At 39.9% G+C, this 18,490-nt stretch overlaps 1 protein-coding gene across 4 annotated transcripts in view; it reads left to right on the top strand.

Moving 5' to 3' along the window:
- Positions 1 to 14,054, top strand: part of USP33 (ubiquitin specific peptidase 33) — a 71,012-nt gene extending 56,958 nt beyond the window's left edge. For all 4 annotated transcript variants that reach the window (XM_033225357.1, XM_033225358.1, XM_033225356.1 and 1 more), the window contains 3 exons: positions 9,209 to 9,311; positions 12,117 to 12,185; positions 12,569 to 14,054. In XM_033225357.1, coding sequence (XP_033081248.1) covers positions 9,209 to 9,311; positions 12,117 to 12,185; positions 12,569 to 12,726 — 330 coding nt within the window. In that variant the 3' untranslated portion in view covers positions 12,727 to 14,054. The remainder of the gene's footprint in view (positions 1 to 9,208; positions 9,312 to 12,116; positions 12,186 to 12,568) is intronic.
- The last annotated feature ends 4,436 nt before the right edge of the window (positions 14,055 to 18,490 follow it).

The following is an 18,490-nucleotide window of genomic DNA, read 5'->3' as shown; positions in this document are numbered from 1 at the left end:
AACATGGTGAAACCCCGTCTCTACTAAAAAATACAAAATAGCCGGGCGAAGCGGCGGGCGCCTGTAGTCCCAGCTACTCGGGAGGCTGAGGCAGGAGAATGGCATAAACCCGGGAGGCGGAGCTTGCAGTGAGCTGAGATCCGGCCACTGCACTCCAGCCTGGGCGACAGAGCGAGACTCTGTCTCCAAAAAAAAAAAAAAAAAAAAAAAGAGTGTTAGAGCCCAGGCAGAATGAGAAGGGATGCCCATATTGGCCTGACATTGGTGGCTACAAGGGTACAGCATAGTGGTGGTAGTGGCAGTGAGCGATTGGTTCCATATGGGAAAATGATCAAGTCATAAGTGTAATGAGTGCCAAGTTTCTCATTGTCAGATGAGGAAGTTTCAAATATGGAAAAGGAGGAAACTAAACTGTACCTTGTATTGTTATTGAATTGGAGTTATGGGTATCTTTGTGAACTCGTGATAATAACTGAGTAAATATGGACGTGTACGTGTGTGTGTGTGTGTGTGTGTGTATGCATGTATAGAAACTTAATATTTCTTAACTCTCACTGAAAGTGCCTTGGATCAATGATTACTCCAGTAGGATTGATCATACCTGGCTCTCAGAGATATATATATATATATTATATAGATATCTATATCTATATATAGATTGATTACTCCAGTAAGATTGATCATACCTAGCTCTCTAGGTCTATCTAGATAGATCTGTATCTAGATCTGTATATGAAATATAGATAGAGCAGGTTAAGCAATAAACTGATAAAGTCACTGACCTTAATAAACAAATACAGGTCTATCTAGATAGGTCTATATCTGGATAGATCTATATGTAACTTTATATATAGAGAGAATATGTTCTATATATATAGAGAGAATACGTTCAATTCAAATGTATATAAAATATAGATATATAGATATGTATCTATATATATCTATATATTTCTGAATTTCATTTTAAAAGACAGGGTCTCATTCTATCACCAGACTGGAGTGCAGTGGCTGGTCATAGTTCACTGTAACATTGAACTCCTAGGCTCAAGGGATCCTCCTGCCTCAGCATCCTGAGTAGCTAGGACTACAGATGCACACCACCATGTGTGGCTAATTAAAGAAAAATTTTTTTTGTAGAGACAGTGTCTTGCTGTCTTGCCCAGACTGGTCTCTAATGCCTGGCCTCAAGCGATTTTCCTGCCTCTGCCTCCCAAAGCTCTGGGATTACAAGCATAAACTAATGTGCCTAGCCTCAAAATAAATTTTAGTAATATACAACCTCATTAAATAAAATAGATATTGCATCCATATTAGTATAAATAAATAAATGAATAAATGGAAAGGATGAGGAATGGAATGTTTACATCATTTCAACTTAACTCCCTCATTAAACACTTATTAATTACAAAGGGAAAAGACTAAATTTCAGCAGAGAATCCTGACACTATCTCGATGAAGATAAAATGAGCACCATTAAAAATGAAACAAATCAATTAGTTGGGTGTGCTGGTGTGTGCCTGTAAGTTCCAGTTATTCAGGAGGCGAGGCAAGAGGATCACTTGAGCCCAGGAGTTTAAGACTAGCCTGGACAATGTAGCGAGACTTTGTATCTTAAAAGAAAGAAAAAAAGAAGTGAAACAAATAAAACTTATGTGCCAGAATAGTGTACAATTAGAAGAACATGGCACCACTTCTTTGATACACAGGTGGATAACCTGAATCTCAAATGAGGAAAGTCACAAACCCAAACTGAGGGACATTTTATAAAACAACAAACTGTTTGGAAGAAAGGAACGTCTGTTCAACTTATTCTGAAATCAAACTAGGTAAAGAAAATTTCTTTGTATACTTGGAGTTTTCCTGTAAGTTTCAGATTGCTTCAGAGTTAAAAAAAAATTCAAAACTGCACAAAGCCCTTGGAAACGATTTCAGCTGTCTGCCTGTGACAATGCTCAGAAACCTGAGAAGCTACTGCTACTATCAGGACCCAAGCGAATTATTCAAGATGATGCCCAGAAGACACAGGATGCTTCTGTTAAAGATGTTAGCTACGTACAGTACTAAGTGAGATTGGATTCTTTGGAAGACGCTTAGAAGTGGTGGCAAAACCCTACTTATGCTATCTGTGGATGCCTCAAGACTACCCAAAGCTGCCACCAGAGGGGGAAATCGTGTTTCTTTCTTATACCTTTCATATATTTCATATATCATGGTTATATATAGTCTGGCATACTACTGGCAATGGATCCTGTAAAATGTAGGCTTGTCTTCACAGAAAGGAGTATATGAATAAATGAAAATGATGTTCATTAACAGATAATACAGCACAGCCTACCCCTTTGTCAACCCAGCACCCATATGCACTTACACAACCAACAACAGTGGCAACAGTATCATGCTTCTGCCTGACGTAATACAACTAGGCTCCTGCACCAGTATGTGTTTCATTTGCCCTTTCTCCATATTTGGGAGACCCAAAGTCCCATCAGTCACTATACCTATTTCTAAGTGATGTTCATAAATCTTTTAGTTCAGACAGTATAGTCATGCTTTTCCCTGTTATACTCTGTGATCTAAAGAATGAGGCCGGGCGCGGTGGCTCAAGCCTGTAATCCCAGCACTTTGGGAGGCTGAGACGGGCGGATCATGAGGTCAGGAGATCGAGACCATCCTGGCTAACACTGTGAAACCCCGTCTCTACTAAAAAACACACACACACACACAAAAAAACTAGCCGGGCGAGGTGGCGGGCGCCTGTAGTCCCAGCTACTCAGGAGTCTGAGGCAGGAGAATGGCGTAAACCCGGGAGGCGGAGCTTGCAGTGAGCTGAGATCCGGCCACTGCACTCCAGTCTGGGCGACAGAGTGAGACTCCGTCTCAAAAAAAAAAAAAAAAAAAAAAAAAAGAATGAACTATAATGTTAACCACCAACATACCTTGTAATAGTAATCAAATGAAAGGAAAAAAATAAATTGGTAGTTATTTCAACATCTGGTAAATATTTATAAATATGTACATGGAGCAAGGAAGAAATATGTATCTATAGCTAATCACTACTCTTTCTTTCCTTATTTCCTCTCTTCTCAGCCAATACCTTGGCTAGTTGTAAATGTGTTTACCTCATAAAATAACCCAAGACCTTCATTTCTGAAGGGTTTGAACCCGTAGTAGTCTTGTCTGTATTAGATTTCTCTGAATATGGAAATACTAAATGGTGCCTATAGTGGGTTGAATGGTGGTTCCCAAAAAGATATTTCCATACTCTAATCTCTGTAAATTAACCTTATTGGTGAATGTGACCTTACTTGAAAAAGGGGTATTTGCGTATGTAAGGATTTTTGAGATGAGATCATCCTCAGTTGTCTGAATGGGCCCTAAATCCAGTAAGTGACCTTTCACAGAGATACACAGCAGAGAGATACACAGAGAAGAGGTGAAAATCATGAAGATGGAGGCAGAGGTTGGAATGATACAGCTGCAAAGTAGAAGCTTTAGAAGCATGATAGGCAAGGAATGGAATCTTCCCCTAGAGCCTCTACAGGGAGAATGGTTCTGCTGACACTGGGATTTTGGATTTCTGGTCTCCAAAACAGAGAGAATGAATACCTTTTCATTTTCCAAATTTGTGGCACTTTGTTATAGCATTCCTCTGAAACTAGTACAGTGGGTATAATCTGGTTTCCCAACATAATCCTCTTTGTTCCTATTATGTAGTAATGTAGTGTTCATTTTATTTACCTTTTATAACTGGGATCAGTCATTGCAGCCAGTACTGTAACCTCCTCTTTTCTTGCTGATTCAGTGACATGAGAAACTCAAAATGGCCAGAGGGCTGTCTCAACTTTCAGTCCAGTCAAATTGTTGTTGTGTTCCCTCGGGATACAAATCTTCCACATTTAGTAGAGGCCGAAGTTGTGAGTATGGGAAGCAAAACTTTTGTGAATATGTCAGTAGGTAGTAGTAGATGAGCTCTCTTATTTCCTTTACCTGATTCCTAGGTTTATGTATTCTGGTTATGGGAAAAACCACCATATATTGGTTTCTAATTTTGAGCATATACGTCATCGTGTAAGATAATACCAAACTCAAAAGTGTTGCCACCCACACAAAAAAACTAAGTCCGGTAGGCCAACATCTTTTGCAAATGATAGCACCTGGTAACATCAGTGAATTTTATGAAAGTAAGCCTATTTCTTCATTTCTTTTGTGTAAAATGAATTCCACGGTCAGAGCCAGTGTAGGATATTGTGGTTATGAATGAGTCATTCACTAAGTCCAAGAATAGTGGTACTTGGTAAAACACTGAGTTAGGAAGGTAGACCTAAATCCAGTGTAAGTTATAGGTGTTTAAAAATCATGCGTCATCAAAGGACTCGTATCCAGACTATATAAAGAACATACAACTCAATAAGTAAACAAATATTCCAATTGGAAAATAGGCAAAAGATTTGAATAGAAATTACCCTTAAGAAGATAGCGCTGATAAGCACATAAAAAGTACACAGTCTCAGTCATTAGGGAATTCCTATGAATATCAGTGATGAGGATGCAAAATGCTGTGTGCCAAATGATAAACAGTTTGGTAATTTCTTGTAGGTTCAACTCCTAGTACATGACCCAACAATCCCACTCTTAGGTATTCATTCCAGAGAAATGGAAATTTATATTAACATAAAACATGTAAACAAATGTTTATGGCAGTATTGTTCATAATTGCCCAAAACTAGAAACAATTGAAATGTCTGTCATCCGACAAATGGATAAACAAAATGTGTTATAGTTGTATAATAAAATGCTACTCAGCAGTAAAAAGGTCATGGCATACTGATCCATGCAGCAACATGGACAAATATTAGAAACATTATGCCAAGCGTAAGACAGACTTACAAAAGACCATATAATGTCTAATTCATTTATATGAAATTTCTAAAAAGGGAAAAAGTGTGGAGACAAATGATTAGCGATTTCAAGGACCAAGAGAAGGGGAACTGATTGCAAACTGGTGCAGGACAGCTTTTGTGGATGTTGGAGGGCTCTAAGCTGGATTGTGGTGACAGTTGCACAACTATAAATTTACAGAAAACCATTGAAGTCCACACGAAGAGTGGGAGGGTTACACCTTAATAAAATTGTTGTTGTTGTTGTTTTGTTGTTAAAGCAAATCTGGGACTGGGCAAGGTGACTTATGCCTTTCTTGCACTTTAGGAGGCTAAGGAGGGAAGATTGCTTGAGCCTAGGAGTTGGAGATTACAGGGAGCTCTGACCGTGACCCTGTACTCCAGCCTGGGCAACAGAGCAAGACCCTGTCTTTAAAAATAAATAAAATTGACCGGACTCAGTGGCTCACGCCTGTAATCCCAGCACCTTGGGAGGCTGAGGCAGGCGGATGACTTGAGGTCAGGAGTTCAAGACCAGCCTGGCCAACATGGTGAAACCCCATCTTTACTAAAAATACAAAAATTAGCCAGGTGTGGTGGCGGGTGCCTATAATCCCACCTACTTGGGAGGCTGAGGCAGGAGATTTGCTTGAACCGGGAAGGTGGAGATTGCAGTGAGTTGAGATCACACCATTGTATTCCAGCCTGGATGACAGAGTGAGATTACGTCACACACACACACACAAAAAAAGTGCAAACCTATAATTATTATTCTGTAAATATTAGGGTTTTTTTGTTTGTTTTATTCAGCCCCCCCCCTTTTTTTTAAACAAAGCACATGTGTTAACAAAAATAACACTGGAATATAAAAATAGGTGCCCTTGGTGGATTGGAAGCTAGGTGAAGTTTCTGAAAAACTGAAAAAGCAGATAGGATCAGATCAAAGAAGCAAGCAAGTGCCACAGGAAATGACTATGTGGGCTTTAATCTTGGAAGTGGCAGATACCGTGATGACCCTAGCATTCTACCTGTTGCACTGTACCAGGCAGCAAGCATAAAGGTATCTGCCTAGGTAGAGCAGTGAGTGTAGACATGTGAAGTATGATTGATATTCAGGGAGATACATCAGGAAATTGCATCCTAAATAACAAAACAAAACCTCAATACATGAGTTGATTGAATGGCAAAATAAATACTATTGGAGAGCAAATTAGTATGCTGAAAGACGTAGCGGAAAGATTTCTCCCATGGTAAAGCACAAAAAGATAAGCAGACAGAAGGAAGAAAAGTTTTGACATATTGAATAGCTATAGGATCCAATATTTTTCTATTATGTATTTTTTAAAAGAGAACAGGGTGAGAACTACGTTTAGAGTAACCATTTAGATAAATTTCCCAGAACTAGAGAGAAACACATCCTTAAATTAATGAGGTAACTATGCTTAACTAAATTTTAAAAAGCTTCTACCTAAACACATAGGAAGTAACTTCTTAATACCAAAGATAAAGTAAGTCCTGAAAGTGTTTAAACATGGTAGTGGTATGAATTTAATGGTGGTTATAATCCAGCATCTGGCAGATTCGGTCTGACATTACATTTTAGAAATCTCAGTTCTCTAGGGATAAGTTTCTCATCACAGAAAGCCCCAACTTTAATTCCATGCCTTGAGACAAATATGCCTTGATTTCTTTGTTAACCATCAGAGACTTGCCACAGCATTGTAAATTTTATTGTTCCACCGAAGCAGCTAGCTACCTTGTGTCCCAGAAAGATCTTTGCCCTCAGAGAGCTTATATATACATACATACACACACGTACATATATATACACACACACACATACTTTTTTTTTTTTTTTTTGAGACAAGGTGTTGCTCTTTTGCCCGGGCTGGAGTGTGGTGGCATGGTCACAGCTTTCTGCAGCCTTGATCTCCCATGCTCAAGAGATCCTCCACATCAGCCTCCTGATGAATAGCTGGGACTATAGGCATGTGCCACCACCCCCAGCTAATTTTTTTTTGTATTTTTAGTAGAGGTGGGGTTTACCATGTTGCCCAGGCTGGTCTTGAATTTTCTGGTCTCAGGTGAGCCACTGTGTCATGCCAGAGCTTATATTTGATAAATATGTTATATATTATATTGAAAGGTGATGGGTACAATGGAAAAGGGAAACAATGAATAGAATCAGAGGCACCAAGATTATAGTGGTGAGGGGGAGGAGTCAGGTTGGAGTTTTATATTTTATTTTGATTTTATTTTATTTTTGAGATGGAGTATTGCTTTTTTGTCCAGGCTGGAGTACAGTGGCGTGATCTCAGCCCACTGCACCCTCCTCCTCTTGGGTTCAAGCGATTCTCCTGCCTCAGCCTCCCGAGTAGCTGGGATTACAGGCACCCACCACCACGCCTGGCTAATTTTTGTATTAGTAGAGATGAGGTTTCACCATGTTGGCCAGACTGGTCTCGAACTCCCCACCTCAAGTGATCCGTAAGTGATCTGTGATGCTGGGATTACAGGCGTGAGCTACCGCGCCCAGCCCAGGTTGGAGTTTTAAACAGGATGGTCAAAATAGGCTTCATTGAGAAGATGACATTTAAGCAAAGACTTAAAGGAGGCAAGGGAGATAGTCATTCAGATACCTGCAAAAAGAAGGGTTAGTGCAAAAGCCTTGTGAGGCAGGGGTGTATTTGTTTGATTCTGGGAATAACAAAGTGGCCAGTATGACCACCAGTGAAAAATGAGGAAGAAAGAAGATGAGGTCAGATGATGGGGGGAGATCATGGAGGTATGTCTGGGCTATTTTTATAAGGAAATCTGTGGACAACCACAGGGGGTTGATTAATTTGATTAGAGGAATTATATAATCTGAACTTGGTTGTCTTTGTCCACAGGTAGTGTGTTCCATGGATTTAATTGCCCATCATGAGATATTTTTAGGAGTCTTATACACTGCTACAATTAGATTAATTCCAAATACCCTTAATTTTCCCGAGCCTCTTTTGCTTGTGCTTCTCTTTCTGTATCAGTTTTTCTGTCGCTTGGGTTTTTTTTAACTGGCTAACCTGGCAAAAAAGAAATTTACTAAGAATAAAAATTGAAAACCCATACCTCCAAAAGTTTGAGAACTAAGGTAGTCCTGAGTATCTACCTGAATTGACATGGGAGTGATTCCATTCTAACCATTAGGTTACTTCTCTGAAGATTTTTATTTCTGGTAGAGTTGTGTATAGTTTGAGTCACATACCCATTCCTTAGGCCTAAGAGCTGGAAGAGGGAATTGGTTTTCAGGGACTGTCCCACCGCTTTTTAGAATTTACCTATACATTTATGTATATTGCTTGTGAAATGACATGTAGAAGATCATTCATTGCAGCATGGCAGGTAATAGCAAGTTGTCTACCAGTATCTTAAGTAAACAAAGTATAGACTATTGATATAATATGTGTACATAAATAAAGTTTATGCATTAGATTTTTAATAAATATGTGCAGTATTTATTGTTTTGAAGACTTTGTCTTGACCATCTTCATTTACCCAATCTTTATGCCCCTTTTATGTTTACTTGTTAAATTTTGAGACAGAACCTAGAATTGTTTATTCATATTGCTACCACATATCCTAGTACTAAGTTAGGGTACATCTTACTGTACCACTTTTTTTTTTTTTTTTTTTGAGACAGGGTCTTATCACCCAGGCTGGAGTATAGTGGCACAATCATGGCTCACTGTAGTCTCAACCTTCTTAGCTCAAGCGATCCTCCTACCTCAGCTTCTCGAATAGCTGGGACTGCAGGCACGAATTACCTCACACAGCTAATTTTTTTTGTATAGGCTGAGTGCGGTGGCTCACGTCTATAGTCCCAGCACTTTGGGAGCCCAAGGCAGGTGGATCACTTGAGGTCAGGAGTTCAAGACCAGCCTGGCTAACATGGTGAAAACCTTGTCTCTACTAAAAATACAAAAATTAGCCAGGTGTGGTGGCAGGCACCTGTAATCCCAGCTACCCAGGAGGCTGAGGCTGAAGAATTGCTTGAATTTGGGAGGCGGAGGTTGCAGTGAACCCAGATCGTGCCATTGCACTCCAGCCTGGGCAACAACAGCAAAACTCTATCTCAAAAATAAATAAATAAAAATAAAAAAAATATATATTTTTTGTAGGGATGTTCTCACGATGTTGCCCAGGCTGGTTTTGAACTCCTGGGTTCAAAGACTCCTCCTGCCTCAGCCTCCGAAAGTGCTGAGTTATCAAACACTGAAGTGGAATGATTGTATTGTTTTGCCATAAAGCAAGTTTTAGATACTAGGTGATTGTTTTTTTTTTTCCCCTTCTAGCTTAATAGAGCGTTCCAAGAAGAGGACTCTCCAGCTACTTTTTATTGCATCAGTATGCAGTGGTTTAGAGAATGGGAAAGTTTTGTGAAGGGTAAAGATGGAGGTAAGTGGTTGACTGAAAAAGTTTTTTTTGGTATATTACTTGTTTTTTTGTTTGACAAATATTTCTTGAATATCTATGTGTACTTGGGATTACACTATTGAACAGAAGAGAAAAAAATCCTGTCCTCAGGGATCTTCACGTTCTAGTTTATATTCTGTTGGTTTTAAATTTTGTTAAACTTATTTTATGAATTATAGCAGGAATAAGAGAACTGAACAAAGTAAATCTGTGATCTTAATATTGAACAAATTTTGGAAATCTTTATAAGGAATAAGAGGTTGCTTAAGTTATGGTTTATTCAATACAGTGGACTTTTAAAGTAAAATTGTATAACAATATTTAATAATTTGAAAATAAGATACTCTGATATGTGCCGGGTGCGGTGGCTTACACCTGTAATCCCAGCACTTTGGGAGGCCGAGGCGGGTGGATCACCTCAGGTCAGGAGTTCAAGACCAGCCTGGCCAACACGGTAAAACCCCGTCTCTACTAAAAATACAAAAATTAGCCAGATGTGGTGGCAGGCACCTGTAATCCCAGCTACTCAGGAGGCTGAGGCAGGAGAATTGCTTGAATTCGCGAGGCGGAGGCTGCAGTGAACTGAGATCATGGCCACTGTATTCCAGTGTGGCCAACAGAGCAAGATTTGTCTTTAAACAAACAAACAAAAAGATATTCTGATATGTGAAAAAGGCTGCAACAATATGCCTGGTTAAAGCTTTTTTGTATTTATATATTTACTTTTTAAAATTTTTAATTAATAGAGACAAGGTCTTACCTCTGTTGCCCAGGTTGAAGTACAGCAGTGTGATCATGGCTCACTGCAGCCCTGACCTCTCAGCCCATGCGATCCTCCTACCTCCATCTCCTGAGTAGTTGGGACCACAGGCATGTACTACCACACTTGGCTAATTTAAAAATTATTTTAAAAAATTAATTGTAGAGATATGGTCTCACAGTGTTGCCCAGGAACTCCTGTGCTCGAGGAATGCACCCACCTTGGCCTCCCAAAGTGCTGAATTACTGAGTGCTCTCTATATTGCCCAGGCTGGCCTCAAACTCCTGGGCTCCAGCGATCCCCTTGCCTCAGCCTCCTGAGTAGCTGGGACTATAGGTGCTCACCACCTTATCTGACTTTTCTACACCTTTAAAAAAACTGTATTTTTATTTTGTAAGTTCCAGCATACATGTGCAGGATGTGCAGGTTTGTTACATAGGTAAACGTGTGCCATGGCGATTTGCTGCACCTATCAACCCATTACCTAGGTATCAAACCCAGCATGCATTAGCTGTTTTTCCTGTTGCTCTCCCGCCCCTCATACCCCAGCCACCCAGCAACAGGCCCCAGTGTGTGTTCTCCTCCCTGTGTCCTTGTGTTCTCATTGTTCGGCTCCCACTTACTAGTGAGAACATGCAGTGTTTGGTTTTTTGTTTCTGCATTAATTTGCTGAGGATAAGGGCTTCCAGTTCCATCCGTGTGCCTGCATAGGACATAATTTCTTTCCTTTTTATGGCTGCATGGTATTCCATGGTGTATATTTACTACATTTTCTTTATCCAGTCTACCATAGATGATCATTTAGGTTGATTCCCTGTCTTTGCTGTTGTGAATAGTGCTGCCATGAACATATGTGTGCATGTATCTTTATAACAGAATGAATTACATTATTTTGGATATATATCCAGTAATGGGATTGCTGGGTCAAATGGTATTTCTGGTTCTAGGTCTTTGAGGAATCGCCACACTGTCTTCCACAATGGTTGAACTAATTTACATTCCCACCAACAGTGTAAAAGTGTTCCTATTTCTCCGCAGCCTTGTCAGCATCTCTTGTTTCTTGACTCTTCTTTTTTTTTGAGGTAGAGGCTCACTTTGTCGCTCAGGCTGTAGTGGAGTGGTGAGATCTCAGCTCACTGCAACCTCCTCCTGGGTTCAGGCGAGTGTCCTGCCTTAGCGTCTTCTTTTGAGAAGTGTTCATGGTCTTTGCCCACTTTTTAATGGTTTTTTTTTTTTTATTGTAAATTTAAGTTTCTTTTACAGCTTTTGATGATGACCATGTGGTTCACTTTTGCCTTACAATTTAAAAAGAATATATTTAAACACTTTCCTTTATAATGCTTTTATTGTTTTTAATGTTACTTTGATAATCTGAAGCACATTAATTGTATAATTTATTTAAAGTTACAAAGGAATTGCTATTTTTTAGCATTAGTGGTACATTTTGACTTGTAATCCCCAAACAGAAAGTTAAAAAATAATTTCTGTTAGACTGTGATAGTTGTGAACAAGCCTCTCTTATCTTCTTTCCTGGTTCTGTTTTGGGGGAACTAAGAACTAAAAACGAAGAAGCTCAGGAGAAGACGTTAAGAATTAACCTAGGCCAGGCGCGGTAGCTCATGCCTGTAATCCCAGCACTTTGCGAGGCTGAGGTGGGCGGATCATGAGGTCAGGAGTTCAAGACCAGCCTGACCAACATGGTGAACCTCATTTCTACTAAAAAAAACAAAGCAAAAATTAGCTGGGCATGATGGCGTGTGCCTGTAATCCCAGCTACTCAGGAGGCTGAGGCAGGAGAATCACTTGAACCCGAGGTGGAGCTTGCAGTGAGCTGAGGTCGTGCCACTGTACTCCAGCCTGGGCGACAGGGCGAGACTCCATCTCAAAAAAAATAATAATAATAATAATTAGGCTAAGAAATAACCAATCTGATAATATAGTTACAGGTCACAATTTTGTCAAGCACAAAATTACACAATTTTTGTTATATTTCTTTGAAAAATACATTTTGATATATTTTCCTTTAGATCCTCCAGGTCCTATTGACAATACTAAGATTGCAGTCACTAAATGTGGTAATGTGATACTTAGGCAAGGTAAGTTTGACTCGTATTTAAGCTTTTACTTGTGAGTGATTTGTCACTGTTAGAAATATGTTATTAGTCATCTATAGTACTTTTTTACCCAGCTGAAGAATGTAATCCATACATTAACTAGGGCAAATAATGGAAAGCAGCCACTATTTTTTTATCTGAGGAAAGGTCTTAAGGCTGTTGGTAAGAGCTAAGAAAAAGCATCTCTGACATTTTGAGACAAACCGTATGTTGCAGCTTATAACAATATGGGCTGGTAGTCTGCGGATTCATGTTCCAAAAGTTCTCAATTATCCCTAGAAGATTCATGCTGGGGGGTACATTATGAAAGCTTTTGCAGTATGAATGTAGGTTTGTAAACATTATTTCTTCTACATAATTTTAAGGAGCAGATTCTGGCCAGATTTCTGAAGAAACATGGAATTTTCTGCAGTCTATTTATGGTGGAGGGCCTGAAGTTATCCTACGACCTCCGGTTGTTCATGTTGATCCAGATATACTTCAAGCAGAAGAAAAAATTGAAGTAGAAACTCGGTCTTTGTAATTTTTAGGATGTAGAGAGTTCTCATGAGGAATCATTTTCATGTCCCTTGCCATGTACACATGTGAAAACATTCCTAAAAGCGTGTTTATTTTCTTTGTTTTTTTTTCATCATTTATCCCATTTATTTCTTCTTAGTGGGCATTATGGAAGAATATATTAAAATGTGTAATATACCACGGGTTGGTATATTTAATTTTAAATACTTACCATAAAGTCTTTCAGTGTAATTTTTCTTTGAGACAGAGTCTTCCTCTGTCACCCAGGCTGGAGTGCGGTGGTGCGACCTCTGCTCACTGCAACCTCCGCCTCTTGGGTTCAAGCGATTCTCCTGCCTCAGCCTCTTGAGTAGCTGGGATTATAGGCACCTGCCACCACGCCCGGCTAATTTTTGTATTTCAGTAGAGATGCGGTTGCACCATGTTGGCCAGGCTGGTCTCAAACTCCTGACCTCAGGTGATCCATCCACCTTGGCCACCCAAAGTGCTGGGATTACAGGTGTAAGCTACAGCGCCTGGCCCAGTGTAATATTTTTGAAAGAGGAGGGACAATTGTGAAATCAGTAGGTTATCTTTAATCTTTGTACTACATGCAGATCCATAGTATCCTTTGTAGTGTTGTAAATACTTTTACTTTGAAAACTTTTTCATTACCCTAAATCACTGTAACTCTGACCAGTCTTTCAGTTCTCCAAAAGCCTAATTTAATTGTGTAGTTTTATCATGGCTTCATATAATAGAGAGCCTATTTTAAGTTGAAAGTAGTAGTCAGAAAATTGTTAATTTCCTAAAGCTCAGGAAACTAGGGTGTCACTTTTTTTGCACTGCAGCATATACACTAGCTTATTAAAATTTACAAAATGTCTTTTTGAATGTATCAAGGATGTATTTAGTTTGAGTGGAATTTGTCAGCAAATATCAGTAACTTATTGCCGCTTATATTGTACAATGTTAAACTTCAATTCCTGTAACTCTGATTAGTATTAATGTCAGTAACTAAAAAACTTAGAGTTAGTTTTAGGGCACTTTTTATTTTGAGAGCATGAAGTGTGGAATGTGTCACTGCGATTGGTGATAAAACTGAGGCCACTTGTAGCTTGATTTTTTAAATGAAATAGATAAAGTCTTTTTGAATAATATAGTATGCACTGCTGTTTGCTTGATTATGTAATGTCAAAAGTTTAACTATATTCCAAGTACGAAAACATACTGGATTACATTGAGGATGCTGAATAGCATTCATGATGGCTTTGTTTTGGTTTGGGGCAGCTGTCACAAGCTAAAGCAATGTTGTTAAAATTAGCTCAATAAAAATGATTTTAAAATGTAAAACTTGAATGTTGAATTTATTTGATAGACGTTAAAGGTAAAAGGTATAAAGTTTGTTAATATTAATACCTTCTTGCTGTTTCTATTTTATTTGATTTATGTATTCTTTTGAGACAGAGTCTCACCCTTGCCTAGGCTGGAATGCAGTGGCACAGTCTTGGCTCACTGCAACCTCCACCTCCCGGGTTCAAGTGATTCTCCTGCCTCAGCCTCCCAAGTAGCTGGGGTTACAGGCATGAACCACCACGCCCAGCTAATTTTTGTATTTTTAGTAGAGATAGGGTTTCGTCATGTTGGCCTGACTAGTTTCGAACTCCTGACCTCAGGTGATCCACCTGCCTTGGTTTCCCAAAGTGTTGGGATTACAGATGTGAACCACTGTGCCCAGCCAGTTTATTTTAAAATTTTTATTTATTTTGAGACCAGGTTATGAGACTGGCTAATTTTTATCTATTTTTTGGTAGAGATGAGGTTTCACCATTTTGCCCAGGCTGGTTTCAAACTCCTGCGCTCATGTGATCCAGCCACCTCAGCCTCCCAAAGAACTGGGGTTATAGGTGTGAATCACTGCACTCGGCCTCTTATTTCTTAATCAGAAGTATGCAAACAAGTCATTCAGTGTAGTAAAGTCAGTTTTTATTTATTATTTTAGTTCTTTTAGACAGGGTTTCTCAAGCTCTGTCACCCAGGCTGGAGTGCCCAGCATTGAATACAGCTCGCTGCAGTCTCCATCTCTTGGGATCAAGCGATCCTGCCACCTCAGCCTCCTGAGTACCTGAGACCACAGGTGTGTACCACCACACCTGGATAATTTGTTTTATTTTTTGTAGAGACAAAGTCAGACTTTATTGCTCGGGCTGGTCATCAGTGTAGTACAATTTTGATGTTTAATGAAATGAATTTTAATAAGCAGCCATTTAAGATCTACTTGAAGTTTGTAAAAATATATAGTAAAATATGATTCTATGATCTTCGTCACGGTCTGAATGTTATTGATTTTTTTTGAATCACCAGAATTTAGTGTAATGCCTAGTATTTAGTGGTTAATCAAAAAAGATTTGTTTTTAATGATTGTTATTTATTGAAACTTAGATTGTTTCATTTTACTAAAGTGCTTATATATATATATGGCCATCATGACCAGCCAATCTTTTTTACATTATAATTGTCAAAATGCATAATATGTTAAGTAAAGGGCTAGCAATACCATAGACTTGGAGCTAAAGATTGATCAATGTGTTGACAGATGTGGGATGAAATAAATAGTTTCTCTAAGGATGATTTTCCTAGAAGTACTTAAGCTGAGAATTAGGCAAATTGCAATCAAAGGCTAGTGAGAGCCTATATGTGTTAAGAGTCTATTGATTTAGGCCGGGCGCGGTGGCTCAAGCCTGTAATCCCAGCACTTTGGGAGGCCGAGACGGGCGGATCACGAGGTCAGGAGATCGAGACCATCCTGGCTAACACTGTGAAACCCCGTCTCTACTAAAAAATACAAAAAACTAGCCGGGCGAGGTGGCGGGAGCCTGTAGTCCCAGCTACTCGGAGGCTGAGACAGGAGAATGGCGTGAACCCGGGAGGCGGAGCTTGCAGTGAGCTGAGATCCGGCCACTGCACTCCAGCCTGGGCGACAGAGCGAGACTCCGTCTCAAAAAAAAAAGAAAAAAAAAAAGAGTCTATTGATTTATAGGCTGGGCATGGTGGCTCATGCCCTGTAATGCTAGCACTCTGGGAGGCCAACGTGGGTGGATCACTTGAGGTCAGGAGTTCGAGACTAGCCTGACCAACATGGTGAAACCCCATCTCTACTAAAAATACAAAATTAGCTGGGTGTGGTGGCATGTGCCTGTAATCCCAGCTACTTGGGAGGCTGAGGCAGGAGAATTGCTTGAACCCGTGAGGTGGAGGTTGCAGTGAGCTGAGATCGTGCCACTGAACTCCAGCCTGGGCAACAAGAGCAAAACTCTGTCTAAAAAAAAAAAAGAAAAAAGAGTCTTGATTTATAATACGAAGGTGATTACTTTTGAGGCCCTGAAGTCCATTTGTTTAAATTCAAATCCTAGTAGCTATATTAACTATGATTTGGAACAATATTTAAAGTTCTCTGATTTCCAGTTTTCTTCGTTTGCTAAATGAGAATGTTGTAGTTTGGGCTTTCCAGGAAGCAGACACTGAGATAGTGTTACTACATGCATATGATTTGTTGGGGAATAACACAGATGAAAGAAAATGAGAGGAACAGGATTGAGCAGGAGGAGTAACCAGAATGATGCAGACCTGACGAATTCTCTGCCAGGCCCATAAGGCAATATGGAGCTAAGATTACCCATTGGAGGAGCCCTGCATTGGGCAGAAATGACTAGGCCCTTGTATTCTCACTAGGCCTTGTTCTGTCACTGACTAGTGGCTACCTGAAAAAGAGAATAAACTCAAGAGAATAAACTCAGCTTGACCCTGATGGAGCTAACAGAGGTTGTCACCCACCCCTCTTCCTCTCAGCTGCACAGCAAGTGCTTTCTAGAAGAGGGGTCTGAACAGCAATCTTCATATCTGCCACACTCAGTCATAGGATTATGATAATTATGTGTATTGTTATATATAATATATACAACATAATTGGCACTTGGTGGTGTAATTCATCATTCTTTTTCTCCTTTTCAAAATGTGTAATTTTTTTTTGAGATGGAGCCTCTCTGTCGCACAGGCTGAAGTGCAGTGCTGTGCACTTCAACCTCTGCCTCTTAGGTTCAGGCGATTCTCCTGCCTCAGCCTCCTGAGTAGCTGGGACTAGAGGCACATGCCACCATGCCTGGCTAAATTTTTGTATTTTTAGTAGAGACGGGGTTTCACCATGTTGGTTAGGCTGGTCTCAAACTCCTGACCTCAAGTGATCCGCCCGCCTCAGCCTCCCAAAGTGCTGGAATTACAGGTGTGAGCCACCACACGCTAGGCCCAAAATGTGTGATTTCTAAGGATGCAACATGAGTTATGTAAGAGTCCTGTCAAAAATATTTAATCTGGATCTAAGAAGAGAAGCAAGATCACTTTTTATATTTAAATTTAAATAGTTTTAGGGGTACAGGTGGTTTTTGGTTACCATGGATAAATTCTTTAGTGGTGATTTCTGAGATTTTGGTGCACTAGTCACCCGAGCAGTGTACATTTTACCTAATATGTAGTCTTTTATGCCTCAGCCCCTCCCAAACTTACATCCCAGTTCCCAAAGTCCATTATATCACTCGTATGCCATCGCATCCTCATAGCTTAACTTCCAATTGTGAGAACATATGACATTTGGTTTTCCATTCCTGAGTTACTTAGAATACCAGTTCCATCCAAGTTGCCGCAAAAGACATTATTTCATTCCTTTTTATGGCTGAGTAGTAGTCCATGGTGTATATATACCACATTCCCCCCCCCCCTTTTTTTTTTCCTTGAGACAGAGTTTCACTCTTGTTGCCCAGGCTGAGGTGCAGTGGTGCAATCTTGGCTCACTGCAACCTCCACCTCCTGGGTTCGAACAATTCTCCTACTTCAGCCTCCTGAGTAGCTGGGATTACAGGTGTCTGCCACCACGCCCAGCTAATTTCTGTATTTTTAGTAGAGTCAGGGCTTCAACATATTGGCCAGGCTGGTCTCGAACTCCTGACCTCAGGTGTTCCGCCCGCCTCGGCCTCCCAAAGTGCTGGGATTATAGGTGTGAGCCTCTGTGCCCATATACCACGTTTTCCTTATCCATTTGTTGGTTGACAGGTACTTAGGTTGGTTCCATATCTTTGCACCTGTGAATTGTGCTGCTATAAAGATGCATGTGCATGTGTCTTTTTCATATGACTTCTTTTCCTTTGGGTGGATACCCAGTAGTGGGATTGCTGGATCGAATGGTAGTTCTACTTTTAGTTCTTTAAGGACTCTCCATACTGTTTTCCATAGTAGTTGTACTAGTTTACATTTCCACCAGCAGTGTAAAAGTGTTCCCTTTTCACCACATCCATGCCAACATCTATTATTTTTTGACTTTTTAATTATGGCCATTCTTGCAGGAGTAAGGTGGTATGTCATTACAGTTTTAATTTGCATTTCCCTGCTAATTAGTGATGAGCATTTTTTCATGTTTGTTAGCTGTTTGTATATCTTCTTTTGAGAATTGTCTCTTCATGTCCTTTGCCCACTTATTGATGGGATTTTTTTTTTTATGCTGATTTGTTTGAGTTCCTTGTAGATCCTGGATATTAGTCCTTTGTCAGATACGTAGTTTATGAATATTTTCTCCCACTCTATGGGTTGTCTGTTTACTCAAGATAATTTTTTTTCTTTTTTCTTTTTTTTTTTTGAGACAGAGTCTCACTCTGCTGTCCAGGCTGGAGTGCAGTGATGTGATCTTGGCTCAGTTCAAGTGATTCTCCTGCCTCTGCCTCCTGAGTAGCTGGGACTATAGG

The sequence above is a fragment of the Trachypithecus francoisi genome, unplaced genomic scaffold (assembly GCF_009764315.1).
Source record: "Trachypithecus francoisi isolate TF-2019V2 unplaced genomic scaffold, Tfra_2.0 Lachesis_group12, whole genome shotgun sequence".
NCBI lineage: Eukaryota > Metazoa > Chordata > Mammalia > Primates > Cercopithecidae > Trachypithecus > Trachypithecus francoisi.
Note: the sequence above shows the minus strand (reverse complement) of the source record. Positions and strands in the feature narration are given on the sequence as shown.